The sequence below is a fragment of the Schistocerca gregaria genome, chromosome 7, assembly GCF_023897955.1.
Source record: "Schistocerca gregaria isolate iqSchGreg1 chromosome 7, iqSchGreg1.2, whole genome shotgun sequence".
Lineage (NCBI taxonomy): Eukaryota > Metazoa > Arthropoda > Insecta > Orthoptera > Acrididae > Schistocerca > Schistocerca gregaria.
In genome coordinates, this window is record NC_064926.1 from 309,311,073 (window position 1) to 309,328,246 (window position 17,174).

Consider the following 17,174-nt stretch of genomic DNA (forward strand, 5'->3'; position numbering starts at 1 on the left):
AGTCTAGAACTGCGCGACCGCAATCCTGCCTCGGGCATGGATGTGTGTGATGTCCTTAGGTAAGTTAGGTTTAAGTAGTTCTAAGTTCTAGGAGACTGATGACCTAAGATGTTAAGTCCCATAGTGCTCAGAGCCATTTGAACCATTTGGTGTGGGGATGGCGAATGCCCAGTGAACGTCATCTGCCAACGTGTGTAGTGCCAACAGTAAAATTCGGAGGTGGTGGTGTTATGGTGTGGTCGTGTGTTTCATGGAAAGGGCTTACACCCCTTGTTGTTTTGTGTGGCACTACCACGGCGCAGGTTTACATTGATGTTTTAGGCACCTTCTTGCTTCCCACTGTTGAAGAGCAATTCGGGGATGGTGATTGCATCTTTCAACACGATCGGGCACCTGTTCAAAATTGCACGGCCTGTGGTGGAGTGGTTACACGACAGTGATGATGATGTCGTGTGTCGAGGGTCTCCCGTCTTGTAGACCGTTCGCCTGGTGCAAAACTTTCGATTTGACGCCACTTCGGCGACTTGCACGTCGATGGTGATGAAATGATGATGAGTAGGACAACACAACACCCAGTCCCTGAGCGGAGAAAATCTGCCACCTAGCCGGGAATTGAGCCCGGGCCCTTTGAATTGACACTCCGTCGCGCTGACCACTCAGCTACCGGGGGCGGACTGTTGCACGACAGTAACATCCCTGTAATGGACTGGCTTGCAAGAGTCCTGACCTGAATGTTATAAAACACCTTTGGGATGTTTTGCAGCGCCGACTTCGTGCCAGGCCTCACCGACCGACATCGATACCTCTCCTCAGTGCAGCATTCCGTGAAGAATGGGCTGCTATTCCACAAGAAACCTTCCAGCACCTGATTGAAAGCAAGCCTGCGACAGTGGAAGCTGCGATCAAGGCTAAAGGTGGGCCAACACCTTATTGAATTCCAGCATCACCGTTGGAGGGCGCCACGAACTTTTAAGTCATTTTCAGCCTGGTGTCCGGATACTTTTGGTCACATAGTGTATATGTAGATGTGAATGTGGATTAACAGATCGGCTGCTTCCCTATTATGGCGATAAATGATTCTACAACTAAAAGAAACAAAAAAGAGTTGTATCACGTTTCAAATTCTGAGATCTTATACGGTCACTGTACTTTTGAAAATTATTGTTCCGAGCAACGTTATAAATAGCAAAACCAAATCTTCAGAAGCCAGAAGTAACATCGCACTATCTCCGATGTACGCTGACTGTATTTTCCCGAAATCATTCCAGGGTCTACTGAGCACGTGTTAGAGGTTACTTCTAAGAGAAAACTATCTCCAATCTGCAATTGCACGGCACCCGCACGGACTCAGGTCCACAGATGTTTGTACATTTCCAGTACAAATCGTCAAATCATTTCGTTACACAAAATTATTCTGAAGCGTCGATACAAATACTGGAATATCGCCACGTTTGTAAGTAGTAGTCTAGCTAGTTTACTTTTTGAAAAGAAATTTCTTTCAGCAACGAACTTCTTTCCAAGTTGCCGTGGTAAGATTCGGTGCTATAGAGAGCACTTGAACTGAGATACAATACGAATCGTATTTTGTGCGTTATGCATGTCTTCCTAAATACGTAAATACATCAGAAAAATAAGGCTGTCCGTTCACTATTACTTGGGACGACTTTATAATTATTTTGCAATAATCTCAATGTACAGTATATTCCCCTTAAAAGTTTTTTCGACGGTTGAAATAGGTTTTTCCTGCTCGTTTCTTTGAAGCACCTTAGTGTCGGAGAAGCAGACATTATCAACGCTATTGCTGAGATAACTTTCGTGTTATCTTTTTACTCGATAAGGCACCCTATAAGTGAAGGGATTTTGCAAGGTTAAGTGATTAGTAGGAGAACCTCTCGTATGCACATGTATTTTGGTAGCCCCTCAGCTACAGAAATGGTAAGTTCCTGCAAGATTGTTTTTTACCCTTGTAGAGTAGCCAGTCATATGTGGATGTTATCTAACTGTCGTATGAGCTTTTATAAAATAATAAACGTGGTGCTCAATGAATTGCAACCACTGAAGAAGAAGAAGAAATATCTCGACTTCTAGAGGCCTTCTGTCGGTCATACTTTCTCTTGATCTCTAACATCACGACGGTAGTTGAGTTCTTCAGTCTGGAAAAGCGCTGCAGCTACGGTCGCAGGTTCGAATCTTGCCTCGGGCATGGATGTGCGTAATGTCCTTAGGTTAGTTCTAAGTCTAGGGGAGTGATGACCTCAGATGTTAAGTCCCATAGTGCTTAGAGCCATTTTTGATAGTTGAGTTGAGGATTTGGTTAATTAAAGAGCAAATCAGATAGCTGACGTCAGTCGTATTCCAGTATTAACTTTAAAAGCTGCCCGGTCTGCTGGCAGTCCGCTAAAGTCAGTAGTTACACGTGTCTTCGGCTGATGAACTGTAGTACGTGATAGTTAGCCAATGTGGTGCAACCGTTATACGTTGAAACTGCTCGACAGATCTTGACTGAGGTGTTCATATTTCTAGCTCCTTCAGCATTCTACACTTTTTTTTGTTATTTTGTACTCCATCCATCAATTATTGTGAAACCTGAAATCCGGTATTTTCCACATCTATATCGTACTTTGCAAGCCACATAACGGTGCGAGGCGGAGGTTACTTCTGGTACCAATAACTTACACCCCTTCCTGTTATACTTGTAAATAGTGCGTGGGAAGAATGATTGTCGGTAATTAGCTCTAATTTCTCGAATTTTCTCGTCCTGATTACTTCGCAAGGCGTCCGTGTGAGGAAGTAATGTTTTACACGATTCTTCCCGGAAAGGGTTCTCTCGAAATTTCAATAGTAAACATCTCCGTAACACACAAATCATGTATTGTAATATCCGACACTTAAGCTAGTTAATCATCTCTTTAACGCTGTCTCCCTGACTAGACCAAACGAGCCACTCTTCCTTGGGTATTCCCTCTCTCTCTTCTATCAGTCCTACCTGGTAATGGTCCCATACTGATGAAGAGTACTCAAGAATCTATGGAACAACACGCTGTAAGCCGCTTCCTTCGTGGACGAGTTACATTTTCTTGAGGTTCTTCCTACGAATCTTAGTCTGGTGTTTGCTATTTCTGTTATTTGTTTTATTGCTCATCCCATTTAAGGTCGCTCTAGATAGTTACTCCCAGATATTTTACGATAGACACTGTTTCCGATAGTTCGTCATCAATACTGTAGTTGTACAGTAGTCGCTTTCTTTTCCTATGCGTGTGAGACATGTTACATTTATTCACGTTCAGCGTCAACTACTAGACTGCACCATTCATCAATTCTCTGCAGATCATTCTACAAATCGATACCGTCTTCTGCCGTTGCTGCTTTCCTATAGACTACTGCATTATCTGCGAACAATCTTAAGGAGCTTACGACGCTTTGTACTAGATCATTTATATACATTATAAACACCAATGATTCTACAACACTTACTTGGGGTATTCCGAAAATTACCTTCGCATCTATCGATTTGGTTCCGTTAAGGGCGAATTGTTAAGTTCCGTCCTCAAGAGAGTCCTGAAACCAGTCGTTAATATGGCGTGATACTCGATAAGCTCGTTTTTTTTTTCACTAAATGGCAGTACGGGACGGTGTCAAATGCCTTCCTGAAATGAAGGAACATGGTATCAACCGGAGCGCCATTGTCTTCAGCCCTGTGGATCTCACAGAGGAAAAGAGCGAACTGCGTTTTCCATCTCTGTTTGCGGAATCCATGTTGATTTTAATAGAGGAGATTTTCGTTCTCCAAGAAGGTCATAGATCTGGGAAAGCCGTAGAAGCAACGAAAAAAATCAAAATTTCCAAACTTTCTGCAAGTAGCTGGGTGTAGTTTCCGCATTAAGTATCGAAAGATACATACCTCTTCTCTGTGGAGACTAGCAGCTAACTGAAACAGCCTTCAGACTCGGTACTATGCTCTATACAGAGAAGTGGAGCTGGTGTTCCTCACACACGGAAGCAAATACCTCCTTTCGTCATGGCCAATGGTGGCGGACGGCATCTCTATCTACCCCTGTTTCTTTCCGGTGCCACGTGACCATGAGCTACAAGCTCGTCGTCAATTCACGCGGGAAAAAGTGACTGACTGTCGATCGCAGCACATTCTGGATGGAAAGGGAGATGTGCTGGACACTGCACCCAGCATAAATGTTTACTATGAAGTCGTTTACCGTCTGGAAAATACAATTGCATCACATTTGTTATGTGCAGAAACTTGCGCGTTGTTCTACCTCGTGCTCAATTACGACAGATTTTTGGCCCTCTGACTTTTTGTATGTACTGCCAAAGCTATTCATCGCAGCTACCAACGAGCGACGAGACATGAGTCCATCTACATTTCTAATGACCCGTATTGAATTACACCTGGGCTAAACTGCAGGTACACGTTTGAAGTTCTTATAAGTACAATTTTATCGAACTCGCTTTGTTTCATTAGGTACACTTATAGAACTTCAGCTCAGCGTCTACCTCCAGCTAGAAGCGTTTACTGCAGAAAGATTAATATTGCTGTGCAGTACGAGGGAAAGTCACGTAGCACCAAAGCGTCATTGCTCAACCTTTTCAAAACACATCGAGAGAAAATTTTACACCATACAGCAATAGTCCTATATTTATCGTATTTTGTTGAAATGTCCATCACACAGCAAGTATGAAATGATTCAACTTTTATTCCATTCCGTACTGATGTCAACCTCCATACGTAATTAGTTACATGTTCCATAGATCATTTGGACGATTCTTCATTCGAAATGTCGTGGAACGAGTCAGTTTACAAGGTATGTATACATGGCTAACGTTAACATTAATGAACACATTATTTTACAGTCCCACATACAGAAAGGAATCTTTTTATAGGCTATCAGTTTTTATATAGAAATTCGTTCGTGGAATAGAAGGTGCAGACCAGGAAAAAGGATTTGTGGGTTACATTTAAAACTAGTATATATAAATTCGTTCGTAGAGTAGAAGACGTAGACCAGGAAGAAGGATTTATAGGTTACATTTAAAACTAGCTTTGCTACCTGTCAGACATTTTGTGTTCCTGGTGAAATGATAAAAAAGTTTTGTTGCTGTATATTGAACTTCTTTCTGGGCCAATGGAGCTTTAGTAATGGTCAATAGAGGTTATTTTTTTCCTCTAGTGTTGTGCTGGGTTACTTATGACGAATTTCATTAGCGAATATATTTATTGCGACGATGCAGTTAAAATACATAACTCTAGGAAGAGGTAACTGCATCAATGCCTCGGGTGAACACTACATGTTGCCGGCAGGGGTGGCCGAGCGGTTCTAGGCGCTACAGTCTGAAATCGCGCGACCTCTACGGTCGCAGGTTCGAATCCTGCCTCGGGCATGAATGTATGTGATGTCCTTAGGTCAGTTAGGTTTAAGTACTTCTAAGTTCTAGGGGACTGATGACATCAGTAGTTAAGTCCCACAGTGCTCAGAGCCATTTGAACACTACATATTATTGTATCTGCTCGCTTTTGTGCAATTTGTACCTTCTTTATAAGTGGTGACTTATCCCAGAAAATTATTTAGTAATATATTATTGGGCGGAAATATGCAAAATATGCCACAACGTTAATTCGTCTGTTTCCAAGAAAAGCGCCAAGTGGGGTAGCCACGATGTCTGGGACACCTTTCCACGGTTCGCGTGGCTCGCCCAGTTCGAATCCTCCCTCGGGCATGGGTGTGTGTGTGTTGTCCTTAGCGTAAGTTAGTTTAAGTTATATTAAGTAGTATGCAAGACTAGGAACCGATGGCCTCAGCAGTTTGGTTCCATTGGAGCGGACCACAGTATTCCAAGACTAGCAATTATACAAAGAGCAAAAGCAACAGAACTTAATTGTCTGACGATTTCAGTAATATGCTTCTCTCAGTTCAAATGTAACCAATAAGTACACCCAAAAATTTGGACCATTCTACTGCATTTACTGACTCCTGTTCACGGGCTACATCAATACTGTTGGTATAATTTTTTGTTGTACAGAACTGTACATTGTGCGTTTTCTTTTTAAAAATTAAGGCGGTGTTCATTTTCAGAGAACCAATTAATAACATTTTGAAAAACATCATTAACAATGTCTTCTGTGACTTTCTCTCTAGTTGGGTTTATTATGATGCTAGAATCGTTAACAAAATGTGTCAGCTAATTGCGAGGTGTGCCCCCGAGACCACCAATACACTGATGTATTCGTTGTGGCGTAGAAGGAAATGGGCTCAGATGTCATTTTGAGGTATTTCTTGTCATGTTTGATTAGAGGCTGATAAGGAAGTATACGTCTACCCATCGCGTCCCAGACATGTTCTGTAGGTGTTAAATAAGGGAATCGGACAGGTCAGTGAAGGATCCATAAATTTCTTAAGGCGTACGTGGTGTGAACTGCAATGTCGGGTCTTGCATTGTCCTGCTAAAATTTGCCATTTTGTACCCTATTCACGGAGGATGCGACAAAAGGGTCCACCTTTCTTGCTACACACTGGAGATCACTCAACCACGCTTCAGCAATTTCTATATCAATACTGCTGTAGTTTTCAGCAGCTTCTCACTCAGTGATTCCAGGAGTTGGGGAAGTACCGGTCTCGAGAATCATTGTTTCAAGTGACCTTTGCCCATGACGTCTACCGATAAGACACCACTCAATGTCACAGTTGATTCTGGCTCTACACCACCCTTGTTTCTTTTGTCTATGCTATGGTCCCGATGGTAAAAGATGCTTGCCAAATAGAAATCTCAAATCAGCTGCCAGTAATCTGCCACTGATGGTGCGTGGTGACATTCCGCCTGTAACCTTCGCCCGGATTTCAGTCATTGCCATCTGTCAATTCGTCAGCGCCAGCCAAACGACCTTAAGATTTTCCTGGTGTGTTGTTTCCCATGAGTACTCTTTTGGCGACACAGTTATACACACACCAACTGTCTGTGTGATATGTCGACCTGATGCTCCCATGTGCCGCATAACAATAATTCGACATTTCCCGAAGTCCAAAAGATGGCGATAAGCTCCACTTGCACGTGGTCTGGAAATGATGTATTGCGATCTCCACCTGAGAAGATTTAATAGGTTAGACTCACCCTTGTAGCTAGAGAAAGGAAAATTTCTCAAAAACGGTAACACGAAAGTAGCGGTTTTAAGCGAAATAACGCAAAATCGGTGGTTTTTGCGGGATTTCGTGAAATTTGTAATTTTGTCATATAAAAGAGTTTACTAATATTCGTGACTTATAGTTACTGAGTATTAAACTGCATTTCCGCTTCTAATTTTCTTAAGGCTGAGGTTCGTGTATAATCTCAAACTGATGTTCATTTCCCCTGAAACGAACTTTGATGTGACGATGAACATAGCGTCGGAAGTAGCAAAAGCAACACAGAATTTAGCAGAAAATACAGAATCTGATGAAAAACAACATCAAATTTGACAAACGACATTGAATTGGGCAAAAAGGTAACAACGAATTTGGCAAAAAATTCCACCGAATCTGGTAAAAAGTAACACCGAATTTTGCCATAAAATAAAACTATTTTTTTTTTCTGTCTCCACGATCACGTAACTCGTACTCACCCCGTTCTTCGGCTATAGGAAGGGCCTTTAATCTATACTGAAAGTAGCCTCGCATAAGATTGAAAGTTTAGTTTAGGCATGGAAATACTGATTCATGAGTTTGGTAACGTTCGGTTAAGGTGTTCCTGGAGTAACACTTCTCATTCCCGTCACTGGAACTACTTTATAATAGGGGTACATGCTATAGAACTGCTACGGCGCCGCCTATTAGTGAAAAACTTAACAGCAAATGTTTTATCAGGAATAAAATTCCTTATCTGCATATTTAAGGAAGCCGCGTTGTACTATACAGAAATATAATCTTCCAGGAATTTTCTCCCTATCACTAATTAACGTTATATTTTTTAAATGAAATAATCATTGGGTCCTTAAAGGTCCGTACACAGATACTCGTAGTTAGAACGTTGCTTCGGTGTCGCTGGCACACTTTTCTCTGGCTTCGATAAACCACTGTGTGCCAGTGCTTGCAGGGAGAATCCCGGAATAAATTATTCGCTCCTTGTGACATAAAGCTGGTGGGACATTAACCACAACTGAAGAAAAATCTTCTCTGAATACGACACGCAAAACGTATGAAGACAGATTGATAAATTTAGTTTGCATTAATTTATACATGGTACCTGTGGTTTAAGTCCGTGCTGTGGATTGAGTTACTTGAAGAAGTACAGCAAAAAATAAATCACCGGAATAAAATTTTTCTACGAAATTGTGTTGATGAGCTTTGGGAAGCGTAATTATCTTGCCAAGTTTTCTTGAAACTGATCCGACGCCCATTTCTTTGTTGGTCTTTATCTTAAGTGATGTGTGTCACGCGCTCTATCAAAAAACTGATAAAAGTGAATGTCGAGCGTTGATAAAACATTTTTATCTTATAAAGCCAACTACGGTCAAAGTACAATATACGTTCCAGCAAGTTCTTGCAGTGAAAATCGAGTATTACAGAAAGTAAAATAAAATAAAATAAAAACCCTGTCGTACGATAGTTGCACGTGTAAAATGTAACAGATTCCATATTATTTTTTCCGAAGGCATTGTCCATAGGTCTTACGTGATCATGGTAAATAACCGACATATCAGAATTTCACGAGACTCTTCAGGTTTCTGACATTTCATGGTACTTAATAATCTGAAGGAATCTCTGCGCGTCTGTTCTAGTGTACGACAATTACTGTGGTTTGTTGCCTATATCTAAAGCTACATCAGTATTCTGCAAGCCACCTGACGGTGTATGGCGGAGGGTACTTCTGGTGCCACTATCTGATCCCCCCTCCCTTTCTTGTTCCCTTCGCGAATAGCGCTTGAGGAGAATCATTGTCGGTAAACCTCAGTATTAGACCTAATTTCTCGAATATTCTCGTCGAGGTCATTTTGCGAGACGCATGTGGGGGAAAGTAACACGTTGGACGAGTCTTCCCGGGACAAACTTTTCTCGGAATTTCAATAGTAGGCCTAAACCAATCCATGGCGCACATTGCCCCTCTTGTCGTGATTACGAGTGGAGTTTGCCGAGCGCCTTTGTAACGCTTTCTCGCAGGTAAAGGACCCTGTGGCGAAGCACTGCTCTTGGTTGGGCCTTCTCTATCTCTACTGTTAGTCCTACCTGGTAAGGGTCCCAGAGAGATGAGAAATACTCCAGGATAGGTCGGATAAGCACCTTATAAGCCACTTTCTTCGTGGGTTAGTTACATTTCCTTAACATTATTTCCATGGGTCTCACTCTAGCATATACCTTTCCTGATGTTTGTTTTAGCGGTCATTCCAGTTGAGGTCACTCCTGTATGGTTACTCCCAGATATTTTACGGGAGATATTGTCTCCAGAAATATGAGATCAATGGTGTAATTATACAATAGAGGACTCCTTCTCTTACACATGTGCATTACATTACTTTGTCTGCGTTAAGGGACAACTGCCAGAGCTAATCAGTCCTCCGCAGGTCCGTTTGCAAATCGTTACAGCCTTCTGATGTTGCTACCTTCTCGCAGACAATCGCAAAATCTGTGAACAGCGTAACGGAGCTTCCAGCACTTTCTACTAGATAATTTATATGCACGGGGTGTTTATTTCAACTCGAGACAACTAGATATCTCGAAAACGAAGCATCGTGCGAAAACGATGTTCTAGATCGCTCGTGAACACAAGGAAAGTGGACATCGTTTGTGCTACAGCCGGCCAACTCCTAACCACCCCTCCCTCCTGGGAAGTTAGTTTCCTATTTTCAAATCGACTCTTTTCCCCTCCCCCCCCCTCCCTCCCCCCTACCCATTCATATTGCATATACGCATTCTACGCCAAAAATTCGTACGGTTTACTCAAACTATTGTTTTCCATTCTTGGTAGATGGCGATGTAGTCGACAAATATCAAGTGTGCCCGTTTTTGCAATTAAGAACCGACGCCGGCCGTGGTGGCCGAGCGGTTCTAGGCGCTTCAGTCCGGAAACGCGCGACCGCTACGGTCGCAGGTTCGAATCCTGCCTCGGGCATGGATGTGTGTGATGTCCTTAGGTTAGTTAGGTTTAAGTAGTTCTAAAATCTAGGGGACTGATGACCTCAGAAGTTAAGTCCCATAGTGCTCAGAGCCATTTTTTAAGAACCGACGTATTTGATCCTACATTTCATTGAGGATGTAAATGTTTGCCTTTGTATTCTGACGGGTGTTATCAATGTTGAAACGTTTCTTGAATGTTGCAAATGTGATTATATAGTACAAATAATATGGCTAGACATTTCTGGCAAATACGCTTCTCGCATGGTAACGCAGGTTTCTGTTTCCTGCGGTGCTGATCTTGGTGCGTCTTCAAACTATTGGAATGCTTGATTTCGGTGGCCGCCCCCGGATCCTGCCACCGGGGTGACTGATTTCGGTGTTTGTTTGCAGCCAACCGCCATAACTCTCGCGCTGGTTTCTACGCGGCTGCCTGTGAAATACAAACCACAACCATTGTAATAAGGTATTAGTCGATCACTATATTATTGCGTCTGGGGCTGAGGGCGCTTCGGTCAGCCAATCGCGAGCTGCTATCGTGTTATCTTACGAGGACATATGCTGAACCTCTTGATAGTTGGTGCGCAAGTGTCCTGAAAGCATTCAGAGCGGAATGCGTTTTCCTTAGTCACCACTGTACTCGCCTACTGTAACGTCCCCGCATATTTCCGATGACTGCCAAGGGAGGCCAAGTGCGGTAATACCGTGGTCGAGTAGTAATATGTCTATGAATTGATAGTGACTGACCCACCTGCCATGGATACACACCTATCGTGTAAGACACTATCTCGCTCGCCCCATCGCTCACTCTCCACGCACGCGGAACACCCCACTGCCTCGACACCACTCATGTCTGGAGCCTGTTATGGTACGGGTTCACATTTACATCGTAAATGAAAAGAAAAGCCGTTTATTAATCGATTACAGCGCCATCTACCACGAACGAAAAACAGTAGTTTGAGTAAACTGTATGTATTTTTTGGCGCAGGGCCAGAATATGCAGCAAAAATGGGGTATTATGGTGGTTACGAGGTGGCAGAGTGTAGTACAAACAACGCCCACTTTACTTATATTAACTTTTCACCTAGAACATATTTTTTGTACGGTGCGTCGTTTTCGAGATGTTTGGTTGTCTCAAGTCACAACAAAACACACTATATATTTCACATTTTTATTGGTTTAATACACTAGGGCATCAAGGACTACAACTTCAGTCGGGCTGTGTTATCTCGTTATGGATCTAACCAGATAGATCAGTTTCCTCAGCTGTAAGTAATTTTAAGTGTATATTACTTCTCATACGCGAAACTGCCTCTTGTATTGGATTGTTATTTAACACTGAGATCCATTTTGTTACTGCGATTTCCAGGGTCCAGTTGGCGTGTCCTTTTAATTTGGTTTCTACTGCTCGATGCCGCAATCTTCAACCCGCGATGGGGTGACGCGTGGTTGACTTCACAGTATTCAGCATTCAGTGCATTTATATTTGACGACTGCCAATATACACTGAAGATACAAAGAAACGTACACCTGCCTATTACCGTGTAGGGCCCCCGAGACCAGGCAGAAGTGCCGCATCACGACGTGGCATGGACTCGACTAACGTCTGAAGTAGTGCTGGAGGGAACTGACACCACGAATCCAGCAGGGCTGTCCATAAATCCGTAAGAGAACGAGTGGGTGGAAATCTCCTCTGAACAGTAGGTTGCAAGGCAGCCCAGATATGGTCAATAATGTTCATGTTTAGCAAGTTTGGTGGTCTGCGGAAGCGTTGGAACTCAGAAGAGCGTTCCTGGACGAACTTTGTAACAATTCGGGACGTGTGGCGTGTCGCATTCTCCTGATGGTATTACCCAAGTCCGTTGGACTGCACAACGGAGATGAATGGATGCAGGTGATCAGACAGCTTACGTACATGTCACCTGTCAGAGTCGCATCTAGACGTATCATGGGTCCCATATCACTCCAACTGCACAAGCCCCACTCCGTTACAGAGACTCCACGAGCTTGAACAGTCCCCTGCTAACATGCAGGATCCATGGATTCACGAAGTTGTCTCTATAACTGTACAACTCCATCCGCTCGATACAATTTGAAACGAGACTTGTCCCACCAGGCAACATGCTTCTACGAGCTTGAACAGTCCCCTGCTAACATTCAGGATCCATGGATTCATGAAGTTGTCTCCATAACCGTACACGTCTATCCGCTCGATACAAGTTGAAACGAGACTAGTCTAACCAGGCAACATGTTTCGTCATCGACAGTCCAATGTCGGTGTTGATGGGCCCAGGCCAAGAATAAAGCTTTGTGTCATGCACTCATCAAGGGTACACGAATGGGCCTGCGGCTCCGAAAGCCCATATCGATGATGTTTCGTTGAATGGTTCGCACACTGACACTTGTTGGTGGCCCAGCATTGAAATCTGCAGCAATTTGCTGAGAGGTTCCACTTCTGTCACGTTCAACGATTCGATTCAGTCGTCGTTGGTCACGTTCTTGCAGCATATTTTTTTCTTTCGGGATCTTTTTCCGGCCACAGCGGTGTCGGAGATTTGATGATTGCCAGATTCCTGATATTCACGGTACAATCGTGAAATGGTCGTACGTGAAAATCCCCACTTTATCGCTCGTGCGCCGATTATAACACCACGTTCAGGCTCACTTAAATCACGATGACCTGCCACTACAGCAGCAGTAACCGATCTAACAATAGCGCCAGACACTTGTTGTGTTATATAGACGTCGCCGACCGCAGCGTCGTATTCTGCCTGTTTACATATCTCTGTATTCGAATACGCATGCACATACCAATTTTAGACCGCACGGCGTCCCCGCGCGGCAAGCAATGTTTCCCAAACGCTTCTCCCCTTACTGTTTCTGCGGGGAACCTCCTCATTTCTTATGTTATTACTCCACCTAATTTCCAACATTCTTGTGCAACACCAATTCTCAAACGTGTTCCCGCGCGGCAAGCAATGTATCCCAAACGCTCCTCCCCTTACTGCTTCTGCGGGGAACCTCCTCATTTCTTATGTTATTACTCCACCTAATTTCCAACATTCTTGTGCAACACCAATTCTCAAACGCTTAATCTGAGCGCTTCATTCTTGGTCTTTCATTGTTATTTTTCCCTCTTGGTTCGTGTACGCGCTATATCTCAACCACTTTTCCGTACAGAACAGATCTATGTTTCCTGAGAATTTCGAATATCTTGTACAATTTTACATCGTCGAAAGTCTTTTCCAGGTCAACAAATCCTATGAACGTGTCTTGATTTCGTTTCAGTCTTGCTTCCATAATCAACTTCAACGTCAGAACCGCACTTCTGTTGCCTTTTCTTTTCCTAAAAGCAAACTGGTCGTCATCTAATGGAGCCTCAATTTTCATTCCCAGTCTTCTGTTCGTGTCACCAATTAGGATGAATGAATTGTTAAGCTAATTGCGCCATAGTTCTCGTACCTATCTGCCCTTGGTATCTTCAGGATTGTGTGCATGACATCTTTCCGAAAGTAGGAAGGTAAATCTACAGATTCATAGACCCTACAAACCAACCCGAATAGTTCTTTGCCTACCATTGTGAACTTGAGACGTATGCTCCACTTGCAACCTAAGTACTATTACCATGTCATCAGTTCTTTGGTCACTAGACAACTGATCATTAAGTTACACGAGTTTTCTCTTACGGCAGAGCTTATGACGGCTACTCGACGCCCCAATACAACAAGTAAAAAATGGCTCTGAGCACTATGGGACTTAACATCTATGGTCATCAGTCCCTTAGAACTTAGAACTACTTAAATCTAACTAACCTAAGGACATCACACAACACCGAGTCATCACGAGGCAGAGAAAATCCCTGACCCCGCTGGGAATCGAACCCGGGAACCCGGGCGTGTACAATAAGTAAAACCAGCCTCGTGCGATGTGCTTTTATTTGCAGACAAAGATATTTTGCCGAAGTGGAGGAGATGAATAAGTTTTCATTGACGTCCCGCAGTGAAAATATTTTGCACCATCTCACTGAACTTCCAGTAGTCCTCCTGCAATCTTCAAGAGAAATTTGCTTAATTTCAAAACGCTAAGGATATTGTGCTGAAGGAGCATCTTCCAGTGCGGCTGAAATTGCAAATGAGTCACTCCCAATAAATTCTAGAGTATCTGTTTGTTATGTGATATCGTGTTGTTGTAGACAAACATTTTATCATATCACCAACCATTAAATGATAAGTCTGAAACGGATTTTCCTTATGAGATTAAGAAGAACCACGCTTGCAATCGATTCCTAGCATTGCAAATTATCACGATTGTTAATGGATCTAATCATACAAGGACAAACCGTACTCAGCCAATCGTTTAATGTTTCTTGGCGATGAGATTTGTCTCTACTAACAGGAAAAAATGTTATCATATCGATTTCTTATAATGCTTTTTACGTGACATTTAAATGGTATGTTAAGTGCCTTATGAGTTTACAAATGGCCTCATTGGAGTTTTAGTGGCAAAATTAGATTTTTTCGTGGTCGCGGAAAGGTTTTCGGCTTTTTAGGCCATCTTCGGGTGACAACAGAATGTCGTAGACACAGATAAAGTTATGTGCGACTTACACATACATTATTTGTACAGAAGGGTAAAATGGCGAGGGAAATATCATTTTTTGTTAGACAGAAATAATTAGGTTTTTTATGGACAGATATATTTAAAAACTGCTGAGAAATAAGTTGAATCTACAATTTGTATGTAGCATTTGTAACAAAAACTTAGTTTAACGTAGGTGAAAAAGGAAATTTAGTCTTGTCATTTAAAACTAAGCTGGCATTTTGTGACAAATGTTTCTTGATTTCCAGTATTTCCAAGAGAGTGAAAGGTCATCTTTCTGCTTTCTGAACAGAATGTAAAACTTGACATTCCACATCAAATGAATCGTTTACTGTTAAAATATGATCGGCAAAGATTGAAACTTTCTTCCTTCATCTCCAGTTTCTTTAATGTTCAGATAACCTAATTGCCACAGTTCTGCCTGAGTGACCAATATATACTTTCCCACATTGCCTGCATGTTATTTTATACACACCACACGGTGCCAAGGCTGGCAGTTTGTCTTTGCAATTAAATAAAAAATTTGATATGCGGTTGGTATTATAACATTCAGATCTGTAGTTGAGAGACATTAGATTTTCTGCAAGATTATCAGAAATGCTGCCAATATTGGGGAGTTTGCACCAGGTTTTGCAACTATTGTCTGACTGCCGTTGTACAGCGTACGAAATTGGTATAATGTTACTTATTTTCTTTTTTCGTAGTATGTTATCAATCAAAACAGAGTGATAGTCAATGCCGGAAGCGATATGTTTCATGGTCTGTAGTTCTGTCTGAAAGGCTGATTTAGATAATGGAACGGATGTGAGGGACCCGCCATCGAATGGAAAGCTGAATGTTTGTGGCTATCTGGATTACCGCATCTGTAGCTATGCTTTCTTCTGTTAAGCCTAAATAAGTGTCTCCTTGTGCTAATGTCTATATTAAAGACCAAGAATTTATAGGAGAGCTTCCAGCTCCATATTAAACTGTATTTCCTTATGTTGCGAGTTTAAATATTTCAGTAACTTACCTAATTTCCTGTTGGTACTGGTCCATAAATGCAGAACATCATCCACTTTCCTGAACCAGTGCTTAACTTTGGTCTACAGTGGTTTTTCTGTTAGGAAATTTGTTCGGAACTGTCCATGAGAATTCCATATAGTATAGAACTAAGAGGTGAACTCATAGATAGGCCGTCAGACTGACTATAACACTTGTTCTGAAACTGGAAATAATTCTGTTTACACACTTATGAGTACGAACAGTTATGTCATGTAATTATTATTTACGAGCGTTTTTCTTTTCAAGGGTCTATCGGTCACAAAATTAAACCCACTGTGAAAATCCGCCGAAACTTTGCGCATGTGTATTGCGCAGTGTCTCTAGTATGTCAGTCGATCGCGTTACGTCGCACTTTTTAGTTCTGAGCACACAGTGAGAACGCAGATATGCCCAGAACAATAGTATATATGTGAGTGGTGCCTGTTCTGTGGGGTCTATCAGGAAGAACAGGTGCACACGTAATGACGCTGCTGGCGAATATTTTTTTTGTGAGTTTATAGGAAGGGGAAAGAAATGGGGAAAGGATGGGTAGGAAACTCATGACATTCAGCCACACAGGGCACTGTAGTAATGCAATAGCTAAGCTGAAAATCTGTGCTGTACTGGGACTCGAACCAGATTTACCGCCTTTCATGAGTGCTTGCCTTAACCGCTTCGGCCATCCCAATCATCGGACGCTGCAATACAGCGTCCCTCGTCCATCAACGCAATATTTGCGATTTATTGCTTCCAGTACGAGTTTTTTGACGATTTAGTGCATCTGCACTGGAAATAACTTCAAAGAGTCGTCATACTTTTACAGAAATGTAACTACTGCCCATTAAAATTGCTTCACCACGAAGGTGACGTGTTACAGATACGACAGCAAGATGATGCTGTGATATGCAAATCATTAGCTTTTTAGAGCATTCAAACAAGGTTGGCGCCGTTGGCGACACCTACAACGTGCTGACATGGGGAAAGTTTCCAACCGATTTCTCATACACAAACAGCAGTTGACCGGCGTTGCCTGGTGAAACGTTGTAAGAAGGAGAAATGCGTACCATCACGTTTCCGACTTTGATAAAGGTCGGATTGTAGCCTATCGCGATTGCGGTTTATCGTATCGTGATATTGCTGATCACGTTGGTCGAGGTCCAATGACTGTTAGCAGAATATGGAATCGGTGGGTTCAGGAAGGTAATACGGAACGCCGTGCTGGATCCTAACGGCCTCGTTTTACTAGCAGTCGAGATGACAGGCATCTTATCCGCATGGCTGTAACGGATCGTGCAGCCACGTCTCGATCCCTGAGTCAACAGATGGGGACGACTCCAAGACAACAACCATCTGCACGGACAGTTCGACGACGTTTGCAGCAGCATGGACTATCAGCTCGGTGACCATGGATGCGGTTACCCTTGACGCTTCATCACAGACAGGAGTGCCTGCGATGGTGTA

The 17,174-nt window shown here is 42.7% G+C and overlaps 1 protein-coding gene across 1 annotated transcript in view; it reads left to right on the forward strand.

Moving 5' to 3' along the window:
* The first annotated feature begins 1,847 nt into the window (after positions 1-1,847).
* The window catches only part of LOC126281743 (reticulon-4 receptor-like), a 37,201-nt gene continuing 21,874 nt past the window's right edge, over positions 1,848-17,174 (forward strand). The window contains exon 1 of the mRNA XM_049980930.1: positions 1,848-1,935. Within this exon, the coding sequence (XP_049836887.1) occupies positions 1,897-1,935 (39 nt within the window). The 5' untranslated portion in view covers positions 1,848-1,896. The remainder of the gene's footprint in view (positions 1,936-17,174) is intronic.